Source organism: Tenrec ecaudatus, chromosome 4 (assembly GCF_050624435.1).
Source record: "Tenrec ecaudatus isolate mTenEca1 chromosome 4, mTenEca1.hap1, whole genome shotgun sequence".
NCBI classification, from domain to species: domain Eukaryota; kingdom Metazoa; phylum Chordata; class Mammalia; order Afrosoricida; family Tenrecidae; genus Tenrec; species Tenrec ecaudatus.
The window spans coordinates 126,938,268-126,959,956 of NC_134533.1; the positions used below are offsets into that span (position 1 = coordinate 126,938,268).

Consider the following 21,689-nt stretch of genomic DNA (forward strand, 5'->3'; position numbering starts at 1 on the left):
CTGCTTTTTTTTGTATTGCTGTTTGCTTGGTATTGTATTTTTTTTGTATTGCTGTTTGCTCCAGCCTTTCATTCTCAGCCTATTTTTGTCTGTATCCTTGAGATGTGTCTCCTGTAGGCAGCAAATTGATGGTTGTGTTTTCTAAGCCATTCTGCTAGCCTCAGTCTTTTAACGCCTGAGTTCAGACCATTGATATTCAGGGTTATCTCAATGTGCGGATTCTGTGATGCCATTTTATACCTTTTGTGTTGGGAGTTTTCCTACTTTCCTTTATCATTAGTGTGTGTTTTGTGTGTGTATCATTCTTGACTTCTTTCCATCCTTAAGCCATTGCTATCTTGGGGCCTGTTTTCTCGTTGTTGTGCTCTGGGTGAAGTTGTTCTATGTGTTCGTCTTTTATTTGTGCTTGGTGAGTGTTGTTCTTCTGCCCATACTGAGTCGGCGAGGATCTTTTGTAAGGCTGAGTTTGTTGTAACGTATTTTTTGAGTGTTTCCTTGTCTGGGAAGACTTTTACTTCTCCATCGATCTTGATCGATAATTTGGCTGGGTAGAGTATTCTTGGATTTGCGCTGTTTTCCTTCAACTTTTGGAATATGTTACTCCACTCTCTCCTTTTTTTCATAGTTTCTGCTGATAGGTCTGAGCATATCCTTATGTGGTGACCTTTATATGTGATTGCTTGTTTTGCCCTAGCTGCTCTCATGATTTTCTCCTTTTCCTCAAAGTTGGATAGTTTAACTATTATGTGCCTTGGTGATTTCTTCTTGGGGTCCCGTCGTGCTTTCAGCCTCCTGAATGGTTGCTTGGTTTTCATTCATTAGGCTTGGGAAGTTTTCCTCAAAGAATTCTCTCGCTGTTGTTGCAGATGACTTCTTTCTTGTGTCTTCCTCCGGTAGGCCAATAATTCTAATGTTGTTTCACTTCATAGCATCAGACATAGCTCTTAGGTTTTCTTCGGCTTCTCTGATGCTCTTATTAGATTTTTGCTCACGTTTATTAAAGTCTGCTTGACTGTCCTCCAAGACACTGATGCGGTTCTCTGATTCCTCCAATTGATTCTCAAGGAACATGATTTTGCTATTGTTTTTCGTTATTTCCTCCCTAAACTCCTGTATTTCCCTTTGGTGTATGGCTTTATCTCCTCTATCGTTTCATCCTTTTTCTGTATTGTTTCCCTCATATCCTGCATGACTCCAAGCAGCATTCTGAGAGTTTCTTTGCATGGCCTCTCAATGTCTGCTTCTTCTATGTATGTTGCTATGTTCAGCACATCTTCTGCCTTTGTCTTTTGTTTCTCCTGTTTTTTCGTTGAGGTCGTTGGGGCTGATGGCTGTTTGCATTGAGTTGTTTTTGAGGGACCAGGTGCCATTTTCTAGTCTCTCTCTGGAAGACTTATAGGAATGCTTCTTCAAACTGCCTATAGCTGATTTTGCTAGGTTATTAACCTACCACTTTATCTTCCTGTGGCTTCCCTATCAGGGGAGTGCCCCAGATGGCAGGTCGACTGCCTGCCCCTGTGTTGCAGAGGCTTGGCTGAAGTTCCTGCTATTGGTTTGAATATTGATAAGTGTTGGCTGAGCTGCCTTATGTCCCCAGATCCACAGGGAGGCACTCCCTCGTGAGGAGTTCCAGGAGTATCCCCTGGAGAGCAAGCAGGTCTTTCCCTAGCCTGGGGCTATCTATGCAGGGTGGAGCTCACCTAGCTGAGTGTGGCCCAGGCGCAAATGCCCTAGGGCAATGGAAGTTTCCCCGTAAGTCTGCAATGGAGTGTGAGAGAGCAGTTCAGGAAAAAGAGGGGGAGAAAAATTAAAAAGTGAGACCAGACTGTGCCGCGGTACAGGGAAGCGAGGGAAGGAAAAGCAACTATGCAGCTGAGTCCCTCTCCCTGCCTGTGGACCTGCAAGGGCTCACTCCCTGCCCCAAGCCCCATCGTCAATCCACAGCTGAGCCCCAAGAAGAGTCGCAAGAAAGCTGCTGAGCAGCCCCCAGAGAAGTGGGGGGACAGAGAGCAGAGATGTTAACCGACGCCGCAGTGTAGCTGAAGCTTGATCCCTGCCTATGGAGCTGTGGGCGTGTGGGTTCAGTCCCTGCTCAGTCCACGCGGCGCGGCAAGCTGTGGCTGTGCCCCGAAAAAGCCCCTGTGCAGCCCTCCAAGGCTGCGTGGGAATATAGAGCAGAAACGCAAACAGAAGCAACAATGCAGCTGAACACCAATCCCTGCAGGTGGAGCCACAAGGGCCCTGTCCCTGCCCTGAGGCAGGCAGGGGAAAAGTGTGGCTGCGCTGAGGCCAAGCCCTGCTACAGGCTCCAAATGGTCCCGGCTTGGGCAGATCCAGTGGCTAGGCTAGGGTACAGCCCCAGCCGGCTTCCACTGAGGTAAGCCAAAAGCCCCCATCCCTCAAAACCCCATGGATCTGTGCCTACTTATCTTTATGATGCACCTCCTGCAATCCAGTGGCATTGAATTTCCCTCTGAGCAACTCTCCTGGGCTGAATTCTGCGGAGTCCCTCTGGTATGTGTCACTCCGCCACCATCTTCCCGGAAGTGTCCCATCCCATGTTCTGATTATTAATATATTTCAGTTGGTCTTATCATTTTGAGTCATGCCCTGTCAGCAAATGGAGTTCCTGAAGGCTTTACTCCATCTCCACCATGATGGTTAACTTATCTTCTTCAGGTATATTTTGAATGTCTTATGACATGAATTATCTTCTTGTATTATATCTGACAATGTTTTGTTTCTATTCACAAGGTTTTCAATATATTTGACAACCTTCTGCTATTCATAAGACTTTAAATGGCCAATCTTTTTGAAATGACAGCCTATTTCTTTTTGTATCATGTTCTTAGTCATGAAGCTCCACTTGTTCATCTTGGATGACCCTACTGATATTTTACATTTGATGACATAGATTCCAGTATTACAGGAACATGCAAATCACTTCAGTAGGACAAACTGATGGACAAGTCGTTGCTCATCAACTACAGGTTGAAAATAATTCAATTGCACATTATTTTTATAATTATAATATCCCTTTACTTGCAAGAGGAAGCAAGGTATTTATTTTTATTAATAAATCATTTTATTGGGCCTCATACAACTCTTATCACAATCCATACATACATCAGCTGAATAAAGCACCCTTATACATTCATTGCCCTCATCATTCTCAAAATTCTCCTTCCACATGGGTTCCTAAAATCAGCTCATCTTCCTTTTTTCTCTCCTCCTTCCTCCCCATTCCTCCCTCCCTCGTGAACCCTTAATTTATAAATTATTACTCTATCCTATCTTACACTACCTGGCGTCTCCCCCCAGCCACCGTCCTGTTGACCACCCCCCAGAGAGGAGGCCACATGTAGATCTCTGAGATTGGTTTCCCCTTTGTACATCCCCTTCCCTCCCAGTGTCGTCACTCTCACCGCTGGTCCTGAGGGGTTCTTCTGTCCTAGACTCCCTGTGTTCCCAGATCCCTACTGCACTGCTGTGCATCCTCTGGTCTAACCAGGTCCGCAAGGTAGAATTGGGATCGTGATAATGGGGGGGGGGGAGCGTTCAAGAACTAGAGGAAGGTTTTGAGTTTCATTGTTGCTACACTGAACCCTGAGTGACTCATCTCCTTCACACTACCCCTCTGCAAGGGATGTCCAGCTGTCTACAGATGGGCACTGAGTCCCCATCACACACTCCCCTCATTTACGGTAATATGACCTTCCCCACCCTCACCTTGGTTGTTTGAAACCTGGTCACCTCAGCCCTTCATGATCACACACGTTGTTGTGCTGCTTCCATGTGGGCTTAGTTGCTTCTGGGTTAGATGACCGCTTGTTTACTTTCAAGCCTTTAAGTCCCCAGACGCTATATCTCTCAATAGCCGGGCACCATCAGCCTTCACCACACTTGCTTATGCACACATTCGTCTTCAGCATTTATGTGGGGAAGGTGATCACACAATGATGGTTTTTGTGTCTGCTACCTGATCCCTTTAACCCCTTGTATTCACTTAGGCTGCATGCTTCTTCTCTGTGGGCTTTGTTGCTTCCAAGCTAGATGGCCGCTTGTTTGCCCTCAAGCCTTTAAGACCCCAGACACTATATCTTTTTGATAGCCGGGCACCATCAGCTTTCTTCACCACAGTTGCTTATGCACACGACAGTCTTCAGTGATCATTTCGGGAAGGTGGGTATCATAGAATGACCGTTTAGCTGAGCAAGGTGCTATTGTATTGAGGGAGTGTGCGCGAGGAGGCCCAAATGTCTATCTGCTACCCTACGACTGAATCTATAAATATATGCACATAGGTGTATTTCCCCCATAATCATAAATATATTTACATATGTACATGTTTGTATTTAGGCTTCTATGTATGCCCTTTGCTTCCTACTCCTTTCCTCTAATTCCTTACGCTTTCCTCCTGTCCCACTACCATGTTCAAAACCTCATTCTGGTTTCAGTAATTCCTCTCAGTTACCTTGCCCTTGGTCTCTCCCTACCAGTCTTCCCATCCCCTCCCTTCACTGGTTTTGCACCACTCATTTTTCCCTTGTCCCTGTGTTGGCCAACACCTCCTCCTCTCCCCTACCTCCCACACTCTCATGTCCCTCTGGGACCGTTGGTCTCGTTTTCTTCTCACATTGTTTGTCCAGCCTATCTTATCTAGGAGGACCTGCAGATATAGTAATATGTGCATACAAATGCAGATAGCTTTGACAGCATCCAAATGGCACATAAGAACATGGCATCGACAGCAGCAACACCAACATGCTGACAAACAAAAAAAGCCACTGACATACAAAATTTAAAATAGAAAAAAACAAAACAAAAAGACAGCAAAAAAAAAATTCTGTTAGTAGTTTGAGATCTGTTTGTTGGCCTTTAGGAGTGTTTTCCGGATGAATCTGGAGGGGTGCCACGTCATGGTCCCAAACTCCATCTTTTGTACTCCCTTGGGATCTCCTTGCTCTGCTTCCCCCACTCCTCCATTGCACGTCCCCAGTGTTTTCCTCAGTGTGGTGGGGTCGGCTCAGTTGCACATCCCCCACTGTGTCTCAGGTGCTGTCCCGTGTAGGGCCATGGGTCAGTGCAGGATGTCGCATCTTGCTGTGGGGCCGGCTGTATGGTCTTCTCTGTACAATGGGCCCTTCGAGCTGGGCTGTCGTCCTCTGAGCTTGGTGGGCCCAGGTGTGGGAAGCTAGATTTTAATAACACTTCCCTACAGCCCACTTGTGGTTATGACAGAGGTTATAGTACTGAATGACTTACTTAATATTGCATAATGTGAATCAATCACAGAAGGAAAGATACTGTATGACAATTATTATCAAGAGTGAAGAAAACTTTTATACACAGAAAGAAACCTTTTAGTGATGGTTACTAGTGTGGAGAGTAAAAGGAAGAATAAATCAGTAACTCATGAATAAGCATGTATTAAAGGTAAAGGGAAAGGCAGTACAAGTATTGAGGAGGTCAGCACATCATTACTAGTGGTAAAGAAAAATCACTGAGGTACACAGAATAGAAGACAACAAAGGTAAATGCTATTATACATGCAATCTTGCAGTATTAGTAATAGTATCTACAAGAAGATACAGAAGACTGGAAGCTGAACATGTAGATGAATGGGAGTACACTCAATGAGTATATATAGATTTGACAGCATATGAGTGGACTTCAAAAATTTGTGTAAATTTGCATTGCATTTTAATTTAAAATTTCCATTGAACTTTTGAAGCCTCTTTCCCCCACATATACATTTATTTGTGCTTACTTTAAATATATTCAAGGATTTTATATAGCACACGAGAGTGAATTTTCTGAAAAATTCTTAGCTTTTACCATACACCATGAAGAAATGACCCACTTGGCTTGGAGACTTAGGACTAGAGTCTCAGGAGTCAATTAGGCCAATTGACAACAGTTTACCAAGACAGTATTCTATATGCTGTATCAGTCAATATTGATTGGAGTTGTTATATGCTTGTGAGTGATCATCTAACATGCAACTGTTGATCTCCTTTTTCTGGAGCAAAGATAACTAAAGGAAATCAAATATCCAAGGAAGCAAATAATGCATACTACTAATGGATCACCATTTTCTGCTGATCTGTAAAACTAGTTGATGCCAACTATAACCCTTAATCACTTTAATCAGGATTACAATAGAATATTCGAGACATAAACCTAGCAAAGATCCATCAACAATGACCATTCAAAACCAATAGGTTTCAATTTAGTAGAAAGAGAATATTAAAAAATTAGAATAAATTCACACTGTGTCCATAGGGATATCATATTATAGGGCATCACATTCTATCCTAAGACAGTTGCTAAAATCCCTTTTACAATGTACACCATTTGTTTTGGGGGGCGTTACTGTATTTTCTAGCTATTGAGTATTGTGGATTTCCTGGAGACTTATCTCATATAGTGTTTTTCTAGTCTTCTGAAGGTATCTGTATAGAAAGTCTGAGATTGATGGGAATACAGAGCTAATAATGAGATTGAGTATTACCAGGGGGAGTGGAGGGAAAGGGAAAAGGGGAGTCAACATCAGAGGGGGGGAAATCTACAAAAATGGATTGTGACAATGAGTATACAGCCCCTCTTGATATGATTGAACCATTGAGTTGTATGATATGTTAATTACAGATAAAAAAGTTCTAAAAGAAGTAAGTTCTAGAACAGGAGCAAAATTATATAGACAAAAATGTTTTAATTATAAGAAGACCAAACTTCCTCATTTAATAAACTAGTGGAACCTTTGAGACTGGCCCTTAGACTCCCTTTAGACTTGGAATTGAACATACTTTCAGGAATTAACTTTCACCAAACACTAGACAGGCCTAAAAAGTGAATTAAATAACACTAGGAGACAATATACTCAGTACAATCAACCATACAAGACTCCAGTTGTAGCATTTGCCCAGAGAGCAGGAAGGGGAGAAGAGCACAAATGCAAGTGGGGAACTCAGGGTAATAAAATTCACTGTCATTGAGTCAATGCTGACCCATAGCAAGTCCCCACTCACCCCCTCTCCATCCCCTTTTTGGTTTCCAGTACTGTAACTGTTTACAGGAGTAGAAAGCCCAGTTTTTTTCCAAAGGAGCTGCTGGTGGTTTTGAATTTATGACCATGATGATCACAGCCCAACTTGTAATCACTTGTACCACACTAGAGCTCCTGTGACAAATTGTAGGCAATTCTGAATCATACTGACCATATAGGACAAAGTGGACTGTGCTCCCGTGGGTTTACTCCATGGGATCAGAAAGCCTCATCTTTCTCTTACAGAGTGGCTGATGGTTTCAAACTGCTCTCTGAGGTTAGCAGCCTAATACATAACTCACTACACCAGGTAGAAGATGTTACAGGATATAATGAGGGAAATAATGAGTGCTCTTTCATTTAGGGATTGTAATCAGTGTTATAAAACGTGTATAGACATTTTGAATGGAAATTTTATTTTGTTCGCTATTCTTTCACCCAATTTACAAAAATAAAATAAGAGTGGAAATGTCAATAAGAAAAATGAAATTGATTTTAAATTAAAATGAATTTCTAATTGTGGAAACAGATGAAACTTTAAAATGATAAGGATAATATAAAATGTGTGTTGGCTTTGTTCTTTCAGTATTATTACCATATGTACTTGAGTATTAGCTAACCCGAATAACAGTTGAGTCACCTATTTTTACCACAAAAACTAAATTAAAATGAGCTGAAAAGCTCGTCTTATACACCAGTATATATGGTATTATTTATAATAAAATAGCATTTCACTGAAAGATGAAGCAATAATGCTTTAAAAAATCTCTACCCCTTTGTGTTAGACCAGTTTGACTAGAGAAACAAATCCTAAGACCCTCATATATGTGTAAGAGAGAGCTTTATATTGAGAAATATATATATCAAGCAAACATTTCGGCCCAGTCCATATCAGATCTGTAAGTCCAAACTAGTCAGAAGTCTGATATTAATCCATAAGTTGCTCTTCAAACTCACACAGCCAGGCATATGCAATGATGCAGAATGCAGGCAGATCATAGGGGTGGGAGCAAAGTTGTGGCTCTAATGGCAATGAATGCATCACAAAACTTCCGTCAGGTCTCAGCTGTGTGACTCACCAACAGGAAGGTGAAGCAGAGATAGGAAGTTCCCATAATCCTCATGAGAAGGATGATGCCCACCGGGAGGCATCATCAGGCTGTGTTCTGATTGATAGTCTAGACTACCCCTTATTTATCAAGTTGAAATGAAATTATGTAACTACCATGCCCTTTGTCACCAAATATTACTTTATTTTACCTTTTCTTACAACATATTTTTAATATAGTAATTATAAATTAGATTAGAGGATATATTTGATCCGGGGCTTTCAGACCATTCCCATAAACACAAGCAGTATAATGTTTACAGAACTTTAATTTGGTGCTGATATATGAAGAATAAAAGAGAAGCATATATTCTAATGGGACTCCCACCCTACCTATGTTTATGATGGAATCTGCTATGACTACAACAGATGTAATCCTCTGAATCCCTTTATCTTCTAACATTTGCTGTCACTTTATTCAATTTTTTGTCTCTGGGCTCACCTCATTTCTGTTTTCGTACTTCTTAATCAAGCACTCAGTAGTTATGGGTGCTTTGAATTTTATCTCACTGTTTTCCTATCTGGTGTTGAAGGTTATATTTATAAAATACTAAGTGTATAGATAGTCTTGGCTAGTTTTCATTATAATATTTTTATTCTTTTTTTCTTAAACCAGGGCAGTAGAGAAAATAAATACTTGCATTCAATTTAAACCGGGAACCAAGCTCTAAACAAATGAAACAACTATCGCTTATATAATAGGAAATTTCTGTAAACCATCAATTTCATTTAAATATACTAAGATTCATACTAGTATAATAACAATATACTAAGATTGTTATTATTTTCCTTATTTCTAGAGAACTGGAGAGTTGATGATCTGATAGTGAGAAGTCAAGAAAACCAGGATGAACATTTTTGGCAATTTGTATTCAGTACCAACAAAACATTAAGTAAAGAAAGTGGAAATACAGCGCTGGAAACTTTCAACTTGGGTATAAACCCTATTCTTTCAAGAAATAATACCTATAGAATATGTGACTCATGTAAAATGAATTTGAAAAACATTTCAGGCTTAATTATTAATGAAAAGAACTTTTCAGAAAATAAGCTTGATGAGTTTAATATATGTGAGAAATTGCTCCAGGGTAGACATAAGGACATTTTTACTGGAGTAAAATTTTATAATCTAGAGAGGAATACCCTCCATCAAAGAATAGCTCTCACTCAGCCAATTTTTGGTTTTTTGGAGTGTAATGAAAATAAAAAATATTTCCATGAGGAGGCAACCTTTACAAATAAGGGGGCTCAGGTAGAAGAGACAGTATCTAAATATAATGAATGTGAAGGACGAGCCTTCATACCAAATTCAAATACATCTCAAAGAACTCATTTGGAAATGGATCCATATGAGTGCAGTATTTGTGGGAAGCCTTTGTATATGGAGTTAAGATTTAGACATCAGAGAGGTCTTATAGTGGTAAGTCCTTATGAATATAATGAATATGGAAAAATCTTGTGTGACAATTCAACTTTCATTATTCATCAGGGAGCTTACATGAGAAAGATTGACCATGAGTATAAAGTAAGTGACAAAACTTGGAAAAAGTCAACCCTCTTTAGCCTTCCAGTAGTCCAAATGGAAGAAAAATCCTATGAATACAATGAAAATGGGAATAATTTCAGCAAGAAATCACACCTCTCCCAAATTCGGAGAACAGCCCATTCAGGAGAAAAAGCCTTTGAATGTGGTGAATGTGGAAAAACATTCTGGGAGAAGTCTAATCTTACTCAGCACCAGAGAACACATACAGGAGAGAAACCCTATGAATGTACTGAATGTGGGAAATCATTTTGCCAGAAACCACACCTTACCAATCATCAGCGAACACATACAGGAGAAAAACCCTATGAATGCAAGCAATGTGGAAAAACATTCTGTGTTAAGTCAAACCTCACTGAACATCAAAGAACACACACAGGGGAAAAACCCTACGAATGTAATGCGTGTGGTAAATCCTTCTGCCACAGGTCAGCTCTAATTGTACACCAGAGGACACACACAGGTGAGAAACCCTTTAAATGTAATGAATGTGGCAAATCTTTCTGTGTGAAGTCAAATCTCATTGTACATCAAAGAACACACACAGGGGAAAAACCCTATAAATGTAATGAGTGTGGGAAAACCTTCTGTGAAAAATCAGCTCTCACTAAACATCAAAGAACCCACACAGGGGAGAAACCCTATGAATGTAATGAATGTGGGAAAACTTTTAGTCAGAGGTCAGTACTTACTAAACATCAGAGGATTCACTCAAGGATGAAAGCCATCTCAGTATCCTGAATATCCACTTGGCTAAATCTTTTTTTACATTTTGTAAAGTGTAAAGAAACCCAAAGAGTGCCAGATTAATTAGAAAGGACATATTTCAGTAACTTAATTTAGACTAAGTTAAAAAACAAAGCCTTCAAGACAAAGTAAAATGTAATAAGTTTTTTTTACTGAGGCAAATTAATATTTATCTAAAATTTGTATTTATAGTACTCTATTCCAGAAGTGATAACAGTGTTTAAAAAATATATATACACTCATATTCACATTAGAATATGAAGCTTTAAAAACTTGAATGACAACTGCATTAAACGTGTGCAGAGTCCTTAACACTTGTAGGTTTCTGGAGTATTCAAATGCAACAAATTTGGGTTTTGCTTAATTTGTATATTGGGACCTGAGAAAGGAGGGTGGACACTGTATCTGACTTCTCTAGGGAGAAGAAGAATCCAGTTCTACACTAATTTAAGGCACATTTCATATAGTAGAAGTCAAACTCTCCATTTTCTTAACCCTTTTCTGACACCCAACCATTCCTCCCACAACACTCAACTTTGCTGGGTTTGATAATTCATTGCATTGGCCACACAGAACTCTCACACACTACTCAGGGTTATGTGGTTTATTAGGGAAGTTAACAGGTTGCCACCAGCAAGAATCAGAAAAGTAAGATACAGCAGTGTATCGCTTCAGCCAGTCATCAAATCTGTCTCTCTGGTTCTCAGCCTCTCAGTAATGTGTTCCATTGACCTCTGCCTTTGTGAGTCAGGAAGCCTGCATGCTGGCCTGCTTCACAGTATTAATCTTGGCGTTGCACTGCTCTCTCGTGGTGTCATTGCCTCTGTCTTTGGTCTTGGCATGGCATGGCTTTTTCTGCCTCTGCCACTTGAGGCCGGGAGAATCTCAAATGTGCTTTGATAGTGGCTCTTCCTCCTTGATGTTTCTGGGAATTCTCTCTCTAATAAGGGAAATGGTAACCCAAACTGGCAATTTCCCTTTATTAGTGTTTCACACCATCTATTTGCATAGTTCTAGTCAATCATTTGGTTGAAGTTACAGATACCTGAATAAAAGAGCAGTATTAAGAAATTTAGTATCTATTGTGATATATTAATATTTCTCATGCTAAATGCCATTGGTGTCTTTGGCTTTATGTAATTATATACATATATGTATACATATTTATACCTACACATATAAAGTTAAATGCTAGCATCACTTACTCACCAAGTCAGTATCATCTAGTCAATTTTGATTTATAGTGACTCTATAAGGCAGAGAACTGTCCCTGTGGGTTTCTGAGACAAGAAATCTTCATGGGAGTAGGGAGTGCAGAGCAGTTTTTGGTTTCAAACTGTTGACTGTGCACTTAGCAGCCAAATGAGTAACTCACTATGCTACCAGGGTTCCTTCTACTGGCTTGTAATTGCTGATTGCCAAATGTTCATGAATTCTGTGAACCAGCTTTTATTTAAAATGAAGCTATATAACAATACAACTAAATTATATTAAAAATCAAAGGTAATACACAACACTAATCATTTCCTAATTATTTACTGTTAGCTATGCTCTTTAGATTATTTACACTCCTGAATCTACACTTTGAAATCATTATATGATACTCTATTCACCTCTGCCACTGGGCTGGTTCTGACTCATACAAAAAGATATGAGTGTTTCTGATGCTGTAAGTCTCCATGGAAGTCTGCCTTTCTTTCTCCATTTGAGTTGTTTTGGGGTTCAGGCCACTGATCTTTTGGTTAGTAGTCCATTGTTTGACCTGCTATACAATCAATTCTATCTATGTGTATAATAATAATAATATACATATAATTCTATAAAATGAAGTACTATTTAATTTGGTTATCACACTGATCCCCTGAAATTGCTGTAGTAGGAATATGTACCATGAACACTGGCAAAATTCTACAGTTGTGAGTTTTTATTTTCCCAGAGAACATATTGCCAAACATTTTACCATATTGTATGTATCAATATTTGGCAAATTTAAGATAGAAACTTCTTCAATTTTTCACTAAATACTTATGACCAGGATTACTTAACTACTGTTTCAATAAAGCAAAAAAATGTTTTTTTGTGTGTTATTATCTACCTTTAGATCAGTCCAAGGAACTTTGGTGGTGCAGTAGGGTATGTATTGGGCTATTTACTGTGAAGTTGAAGCCCACCAGCTGCTCCATAGGAAAAAGATGAAATTTTTTTCTCTCTTCAGATTTCCAAATTTGGAAACAGATGGACATTTATGCTCAGTGTTACAGGGTTTTTGTAAGTTAAAATCGGCTCAAAGACAGTGAGTTTAATTTTTGTTGTTATATCAACCCTATTATGAATACTACCAGAGTCTCTTCATAGCTTGACCAATATATGTAAAAGAGCCACATAGTCTACAGTTTCTGTTTCCTGCATAAAATGAATATGTATGGCCATTATTACTGGACCTAAGAGGCCAAGCAACAATTTCTGAAGTTTCCCAGTAGCCTATAAGTTAATCAGTAGTACAAATGCTATTAATAATAACAATACTTACATAAATTATGTGAAAGTAGCTGCTAACATCAGTTATGGGCCCACAATACTGTACAAATAAAAAGTGCTATGTAATGAAACTCCTGTTTGATACTCTTGATAGTTCATTGTGGTATCTGTTAAGTATGATATGTGTAATCTAGAACTATGTATTCATATTTGCTGTTATAGAATACTGTATACTGCCCCTGCTTCCTCTGACCTATTTCTTACACTTTCTTGGAACACATTGGCAAGCACTTTCAGGAGACACAATCCAATCCAGCAGCCTTTCCTTACTACCACTTTACTTGACACTAGGGATAAGTCCAGATTTGTCTGAATTAATCATGGAAATTCCATTTAAATGAATGTTTAGGGATGACATGTGAGCAATGAGATGTTTGAGAAAATACTCTGCAGTAATTCTAGGAAAGATCTCTGTGATAAAGGAAAACACAGGAAGAAATTGTCTCTGCTAGATTTTTTTTCACTTGTGTGTAATAAAAGGTTATAGTGTGGCCCCAAGGTGATGATGCTGAACATCTGGACTCATTTTTTGTAGATCTGCTAGTCTCCTGGAACCTTTGTATTACCTACAATAGTAATTATCATCTATTTTTTTCCTTTCTTTTAAAAAAATTTAATCATTTTATTGGCGGCTTATACAATTCTTATCACATATTCTTAATACTTTGTGTTATGTAGAGATGAAAGCATTACAGTTGACAGAGGAATTATTCTGCGGGCAATTTAGGGGAATTCTTTTGACTTGTTACAGTGGTACAGATTCACTGTAAGTCAGAATTGACTTGATGGCAACAGGTATGCACCAAACCAAGGAGTTCTGAAACATTTTAAAAAAATAAATCATTTTATTGGGGCTCATACAACTCTTTTTTTAAAGGAAAGACATCTTTTTATTCATACAACTCTTATCACAATCCATACATACATCAATTGAGTAAAGCACCCATATACATTTGTTTCCCTCATCATTCCCAAAATTCGCCTTCCACTTGGGTTCCTGGAATCAGCTCATTTTCTTTTTTCCCTCCCCCTCCCTCCCTTATCCCCTCTCCCTCATGAACCCTTAATAATTTATAAATTATTATTTTATCTTATACTACACTGCCCGGCGTCTCCCCCCACCCACCTTCCTGTTGCCCATACCCCAGAGAGGAGGTTACATGTAGATCCCCGAGATCGGTTCTCCCTTTCTACACCCCCATCCCTCCCGGTGTCGTCACTCTCACTGCTGGTCCTGAGGGGTTCGTCCGTCCTAGATTCCCTGTGTTCCCAGATCCCTACTGCACCGCTGTGCATCATTTAGTCTAATCAGGTCCACAAGGTAGAATTGGGATCGTGATAATTGGGGGGAGGAAGCGTTCAAGAAGTAGAGGAAGGTTTTGAGTTTTTTTGTTGCTACACTGAACCGAGTGACTCATGTCCCCACTACCCCTCTGAAAGGGATGTCCAGCTGTCTACAGATGGGCATTGGGTCTAAAGCACTTTTAAGTAAGCCATTTCTCTTATTGAGTGTAAAGGAATAAAGGATGGAAATAATTTTACACTAGTATAATGAGGTTTACTGTAATGGAGTTAGGGGGTCACATAGTGGGAAATATTATCACTATGAAATTTTTTTCTATTAAATTGCTGGAACCCAATCAGTTGTCATTTGCAGGGAAGCATAAGTAGGCACGGAGAAAAGTGTAGAGAAAGCAAGGGTGAGGCAAATGGCCCAGCATGTACTTTTTTATTTTTGCAAATTCTTTTCTTTTTCTAGATTAAAAAAAATCTTTTGAGAACTCTTACAATGCTTATTACAATCCATACATAAATTGTATCAGGAATATTTATACATATGTTGCCATCATTCTTTTCTAAACAGTTACTTTATATTGAGTCCTTGGTATCAGCTCTTCTCCCCCTTTGCCCCCTCCCCCGTGACCCTTGATAGATTATAAATTATTATTTTCATGTCACACCAACCACTGTCTCTCCTCCCCTATGATTTCCATTGTTCTTTCCTCTGGCGGGGGGTATGTGTGGTTGTGTCATTCCCCCTTCTTTCCCTTCTCCCCACCCTTCACCCTTCCCATCTGGTATCTCTCTTCCCATTCCTTATCCTGGGTTGCATGTGTCATGACTTCTTACCTCATATCTACGGTTGTGTACTTGCTCCAGTGTAGTCCGAAGTGAGAGGCATTACTGGGGTCATGGTGGAGGGGGTGAGGAAGCCTCAAAGAACAAGAGGAATATTGTGTTTCATCACTGCTTTATTGCACCCTGTCTGACTCATCCCTTTACTGTGACCCCTCTGTAGGGGATGTTGCATTGTCTACAGATGACGTTGGGTGTCTGCTCTGATCCCTCTTATTCTTAACTATATAGTTTTGTTTGCTTGCTTGTTAAGGGTCTTCTGATGCCTGTGACCTGGTCCAGATGAAATCTCATGCTTGTTTCTTTGCTGGATGGCTGCTTGTTTCACTTCAAGCCTTTAAGATCCCAGATGCTATCTCTTTTAATAGCCAGGCACCATCAGCCTTCTTCACCACATTTGCTTATGCACCCATTCTGTCTTCAGTGATTTTGTTGTGAGGGTGAGAATCTCAGACTGCCAATTTGGTAGAACAACGTGTTCTTGTATTGTGGGAGGGTATGAGCAGAGGCTGAAAGTCCGTCCAGTACCTCAGTGTATTGCCATATAAATATATGTACATAGACCAATACCTCTATTTTTATGAATAATGTATTTCTATAAGGACACACCTATGCTTATACATCTATCCATAGCTTTGCTTTCTAGATCATTCCTCTGTTTGGTTTTACCTTTCTTCTGCCCCACCATCATGCTTGCCCTACTTCTACCTCATAGTACTTCCTATCAGCTAGATTGCGACAGCCCTCCCAAGATCTAGAGATCCACCTCGTTATTGTGTTTCTTTTTTTAATTTCATTAAGGACACATATTGTTTTTTTTAAAAAACCATTTCATTAGGGGCACATATAACTTTTTAAAATTATTTCATTAGGGGAACTTATCACAATCCATACATACATCAATTGTGTAAACACATTTATATATTCATGCCCTCATCATTCTCAAAACATTTGCTCTCCACTTAAGCCCCTGGTATCAACTCCTCATTTTCCCCCTTCCCTCTCTGATCCCCTCCCCTCATGAACCCTTGGTAATTTATAAATTTTTATTCTGTCATATCTTACATCGTCCGACGTCTCCCTTGACCCACTTTTCGGTTGTCCATCCCCCAGGGAGGAGGTTATATGTAGATCCTTGTAATCGGTTCCCCCTTTCCACACTACCCTTCCTCCACCCTTCCGGTATTGCCACTCGCACTACTCTTCCTGAAGGGATCATCCGCTCTACATTCCCTGTGTTTTCAGTTCCTATATGTACCAGTGTACATTTTCTGGTCTATCCAGATATGTAAGGTAAAATTGGGATCATGATAGTGGTAGGGTAGGAAGCATTTAGGAACTAGAGGAAAGTTGTATGTTTCATTGTTGCTAAACTACATCCTGACTGGCTTATCTCCCCCTCCCCACTACCCTTCGATAACCGGGTGTCCAATTGCCTACAGATGGGCTTTGGGTCTCCAATCTGCACTCCCCCCTCATCCACAATGATATGTTTTTTTGTTCTGATGATTCCTGATACCTGATTCCTTTGAAACCTCGTGATCACACAGACTGGTGCGCTTCTTTCAAGTGGGCTTTGTTTCTTCTCAGCTAGATGGGCACTTGTTTATCTTCAAGCCATTTAAGACCCCAGATGCTGTATCTTTTGATAACCGGGCACCATAAGCTTTCTTCACATTTGCTTATGCACCCGCTTTGTCTTCAGTGATCATGTCGGGAAGGTGAGTATCATGGAATGCCACTTTAATAGAACAAAGTATTCTAGCATTGAGGGAGTACTTGAGTGGAGGTCCAATGTTCATCTACTACCTAATACTAAACCTGTCTATGCACATAGATCTATTTCCACATCCTCATATAAAAATATATTTACCTATGTACATGCCTTTATTTAGAAATCTTTATATGCCCTTTGCCTTCTTGTTCTTTCCTCTATTTTCTTTTACTTTCCTCTTGTCCCACTATCATGCTCAGCCTTCATTTGGGTTTCAATAATTCATCTCGGTTACCTTACCCTCAGTCATGCCCTACCAGGCCTCCTATACCCTCCTCACCACCGATTTGGATCACTTGTTCCCTTTTCCCTGGGTTTGTTAACACCACTTCCTTTCCCTCAGCCCCTATCCCATATCCCCCCGGAACTGTTGGTTCCGATGTTTTCTACAGATTGTTCATCCAGCCTATATTATTTAGACAGACCTGTAGAGATAATAACATGCACAAAAACAAGACAGAGCAAAACTAAGCAGCAAAATAACAACGAGCCAATGCCAAAAAACAAACAAAAAACACACAAAATACAACAACAAGAAAGAACAGCTTGTAGTTAGTTCAAGGTCTGTTTTTTGGCGTATAGGAGTGTTTTCTGGTCGAGTCTGATTGGGTTCCAAGCCCTAGCCCCAAAGTATATTTTTAGTGTTCCCTGGGGATTTTGTCGCTCTGTTCCCTTTGCTGTTCTGTTCCAGGTCCGTAGTGTTTTGCCTCGCTGTGGTGGGATCAGATAGGGCAGAATTCCCACACTGTGTCTTCAGTGTTGTCGCCTATATGGCTGTGGGTCAGTGAGGGATGTCGTGTCTCAGTTGGGCTGGCCATATGGTCTTCTCTGTAGATTGGCTGCTCTGAGTGGGAATCTCTTCATCAAGGTTTGGTGGGCCAGGATGTGCACCACTCTCTTCCTCCCCCTTACTTTGCTACCATGTGCTTTGAGCAGACATGTCCCTAAATTCTTCTGGGTGGAAGGGCAGGTGTCCACGTAGTTGGGATTGGGGCCGGGCCCTCAGATCTCTCCACTGGTTCCCCATGCCACCATGCCACCATGTTGCATACTCCATGCCACCATGTTGCATTCATATCTTAGAGCACTGGGTTGTAGTCTGGTGGAGATATAAACAATACTCTCCCGTTGGGTGGGCTAGTGCCCTGTTCTCCTGCTACCCATTTATTTTCTTTTTCTACCCCCCCCCCCTTCTCCCACCTCCTCTTTAGTTGGCTACCATATGTATCTCTGGATTTTGTCTGGCCCCTGTCATACTACCTGGACCTCACCCCGGGAATGTCTGTATACAGTAGCTTTTCCCCTATGCCCCTTTTGCATTTTCTTTAAAGCTTACCTCAGTGGACTAATGTTGTACTTCTCCTTTTGTGCTTGGCTTACTTCGCTTAGCATGAATTCCTACAGTTCTTCCAATACGTTTACCACTGCTTTTTAGCGATACGTAATACTCCATTGTATGTGTGTACCACAGTTTTTAATCCACTTGTCAGTTGATGGAAATTTGCGTTGTTTTCAACTTCTTGCAATTGTGAACTGTGCTGCAGTGAACATTGGAGCACAGGTGTCTGGCCGTGGTTTGCTTCTTGTCTCTTCTGGGTTTATGCCCAGTAGGGGGATTGCTGGGTAATCATATGGTAGCTTGATTTCCATCTGTTTTAGATATAGCCAAATTTATTTCCATAGTGGCTGTACATACATACAAGTCCACCAGCAGTGGATGAGAGTTTCTGTCTCCTCACAGCCCTTCCAACATGTGTTGCTTTATCATTTTTTTAATTGGCCTATCTTTGAGGGTTTTAGGTGGTACCTCATTGTTATTTTAACTGGCATTGCGTTTAGTGCTAAAGAGTGGGAATGTTTCCTCATATGTTTAATCGCCATTCGGATTTCTGCTCCTGTGAAACTTCTGTTCAGGTCCTTTGCCCACCTCCTCAGTGGGCAATTAGGTTTTTCTTTTTGAAAACTAGCAGAATATTGTAGATTTTAGTAATAAGGTCTTTGTCTGATGTGTCATTGCCCAAGATGTTTTCCCAGTAGCAGACTCTCTTATTACTCTTTTGGTGAATTGTTTCAATGTACACAGGTGTTTATCTTCAGTATATCACACTTGTCAATTTGTGACTTCTCTGTGTTTCTATCCTTCCCTATTTCTGATAGTCTGTGTTCCCTGTGCCAAAGTTCTCAGGTTGGTCCCAATTTCCTCATTGATGGCCCTAATTATTTGGGTTTTAACTTCAAGGTCTGTGATCCACCTTGAGTTTTTTCTTGTGCATCCAGCAAGGGTCTTGCTTCATTTTGCTGTAGGTAGATATCCATTTTTTTCCCAGCACCACTTGTTAAAGAGAGCATCTGCATCCCATTGGCTATTTTTTGGCCCCTTATCAAAGATCAGTTTTCTGTATGCTAATGATTTTATTTCTGGGGTTTCAGTTCTTTTCCATTAGTCTGAGTATCTCTCATTGTACCAATACCATGCGGTTTTGAGAACCGTGGCTGTATAATATGTGATAAAGTTTGGTAAAGCATGGTCTCCCACCATGTCGTCCTTGAAGAGTTCTCTGCTATTTCTGGGCTTCTTCTCCATATGAAGTTGGTAATCAGTTTTACCATTTCTTTGAACAAAGCTAATTGTAATTGTATAGGATTGCATTAAACTTATGTAGTGCCTTGGGCAGAACTGAGATCTTTACTATATTGAGTCTTCCATTCCACAAGCATGGGATATTCTTCCATTTGTTGAGGTCACTCTTGGTTTCTTGTAATAGTGTTCTGTAGTTTTCCCCATATAGATCTTTTATTCTTTTAGTCAGGTATATCCCTAGATATTTCAATTTGTGTTTGGCTATTGTGAAGGGTACCACCTTTTTGATCTCTTCTGTGGTCTTATCTGATGTGTATAGAAGTTTGATGGACTTTCGTTTGTTGATCTTGTATCCTGCCACTCTACAAAGCTCCTCTATTCCAGTACTCCCCTGTGGAGCTTTTGAGATTTTCCATATCTAATCATATCATCTGGAAATAACGATAGTTTCACCTCTTCCTTCCCAGATGAATACTTTTCATGTCTTTTCTTTGCCTTATGCTGTTAGAGAAAACATCCAGTACAATATTAAATAAGAGTGGGGGCAAGGAGCCTCCTTGTCTGTTCCCCTTTTTCAGTGGGATTGTGTTAGTCTTTTCTCCATTGACTACCACGTTGGCTGTGGTTTTTTCTCTCTCCATATATAGCTTCTATTGTCTTGAGGAATTTTCCATACATTCCTATCTTCTCGTCTTAAACAGGAATTGATATTGGATGTTGTCGAATGCTCTTTCTGCATCTATCGATATTATTATGTGTTTCTTAGAGTTTTTCATGTCAATGTGGTGAATGATACTAATGGTCTTTTGTATGTTGAACCATCCCTGGTATGAATCCCAGTTGGTCATGGTGAATTATTGGTTTTATATACTTTTGTATTCTATTGGCCATATTTTGTTAAGGAATTTTGCATCGATGTTCATTAGAGATATTGGTCTGTAGTTTTCAATTCTTGTGGGATCCTTGCCTGGTTTTGGTATCAGAGCTATACTAGCTTCTTAGAAGGAGTTCGGGAGTTTTACTTTTTATTTTATGTTCTGGAAGAGTTTGTGTAGGATTGGTGTTAGTTCTTCTCTAAATGCTTGGTAGAACTCTCCTGTGAAGCCATTTGGTCCAGGGAATTTTTTGTTGTTGTTAATCCCTTGGTATCCTTTACTATTTCTTCTATTGCTATGTGTCTGTTGAGATTCTTGATGTCCTTTGGGGATAGTCTAGGGAGGGATTGTTTTTCCAAAAAATTTGTCCATGTTTTCCAAGTTGTTGAATTCATTGGGGTACAATCCTTCGTCGTACTGTGTGATTATCCTTTTGATTTCATAAGGGTAAGTTGTAATGTCCCCTCTTTCAGCCCTGATTCTTGCAGTTGAAATTTGTTCCCTCCTTTCCTTGGTTAGGTTTGCCAGTAGTTTGTTGATTTTGTTTATCGTTGCAAAAAAACACCTTTTAGCAGCATTAATTTTTCTCATTGTTTTCTTAGTTTCCCTCTCCTGAATCTCAGCCCTGATTTTTATTATTTCTTTTTTCCCTATTAGATTATCCTGTTGACTCTGCTGTAGTTATTGCAAATGTGCCAGCATATCAATCATAAGTCTTTCTTCCTTTTTCATATGTGCATAAGTCTTTCTTCCTTTTTCATATGTGCATATGTTGCTATGAAACTCTCCTTGCTGTGTCTCATAAGTTTTGGTACATTGTGTTCTCATTGGTTTCTGGAAATTTCCTAATTTCTCTCTGATGTGGGCCAGTGCACACTTCTTTAGTAACAGAGTTATTCATCCTCCAGTGGTTTGCTTTTCTTTTCTTCATCTTCATTTTCTTGATTTCGAGCCTTATGTCACAGTGGTCAGAGAGATTTGTATGATACCAATGTACTTAAATTTATGTAGACTCTTCTTGTGCCTCAGCTTGTCATCTGTCTTCAAATGTGTGCCATTTCAGCTTGAAAAGAATGTGAAATTTTTGTGTTTGGATGAAAATATCTGTAAATATCAGGCCAAATCGTCTAATTGTAGTGTTTACATCTCTAGCCTTGTTGATTTTCTTTCCTTGTGATATGTCTCTCTCAGAGAGTGGTGTATTGAAGTCACCCACTATAATTGTTGAGGCTGTGATTTCTTTTTCATCTTATGTAAGATTTGGTTGATGTATTCAACAGGTCTCTCATTCCGGGAATATATGTTTAAAATGCTTATTGGTTCTTTGTCTACCGTTCCC

The 21,689-nt window shown here is 39.9% G+C and overlaps 1 protein-coding gene across 3 annotated transcripts in view; it reads left to right on the forward strand.

Moving 5' to 3' along the window:
• ZNF248 (zinc finger protein 248) overlaps nt 1–13,790 on the forward strand; it is an 85,287-nt gene extending 71,497 nt beyond the window's left edge. Inside the window, exons 6-7 of one of the 3 annotated variants that reach the window (XM_075546789.1) lie at nt 8,957–9,091; nt 9,646–9,801. In XM_075546789.1, coding sequence (XP_075402904.1) covers nt 8,957–9,091; nt 9,646–9,668 — 158 coding nt within the window. In that variant the 3' untranslated portion in view covers nt 9,669–9,801. Of the gene's footprint in view, nt 1–8,956 lie in introns of all 3 variants that reach the window. The other 2 variants (XM_075546787.1, XM_075546788.1) reach the window with 2 other exon arrangements.
• Nucleotides 13,791–21,689: the final 7,899 nt, after the last annotated feature.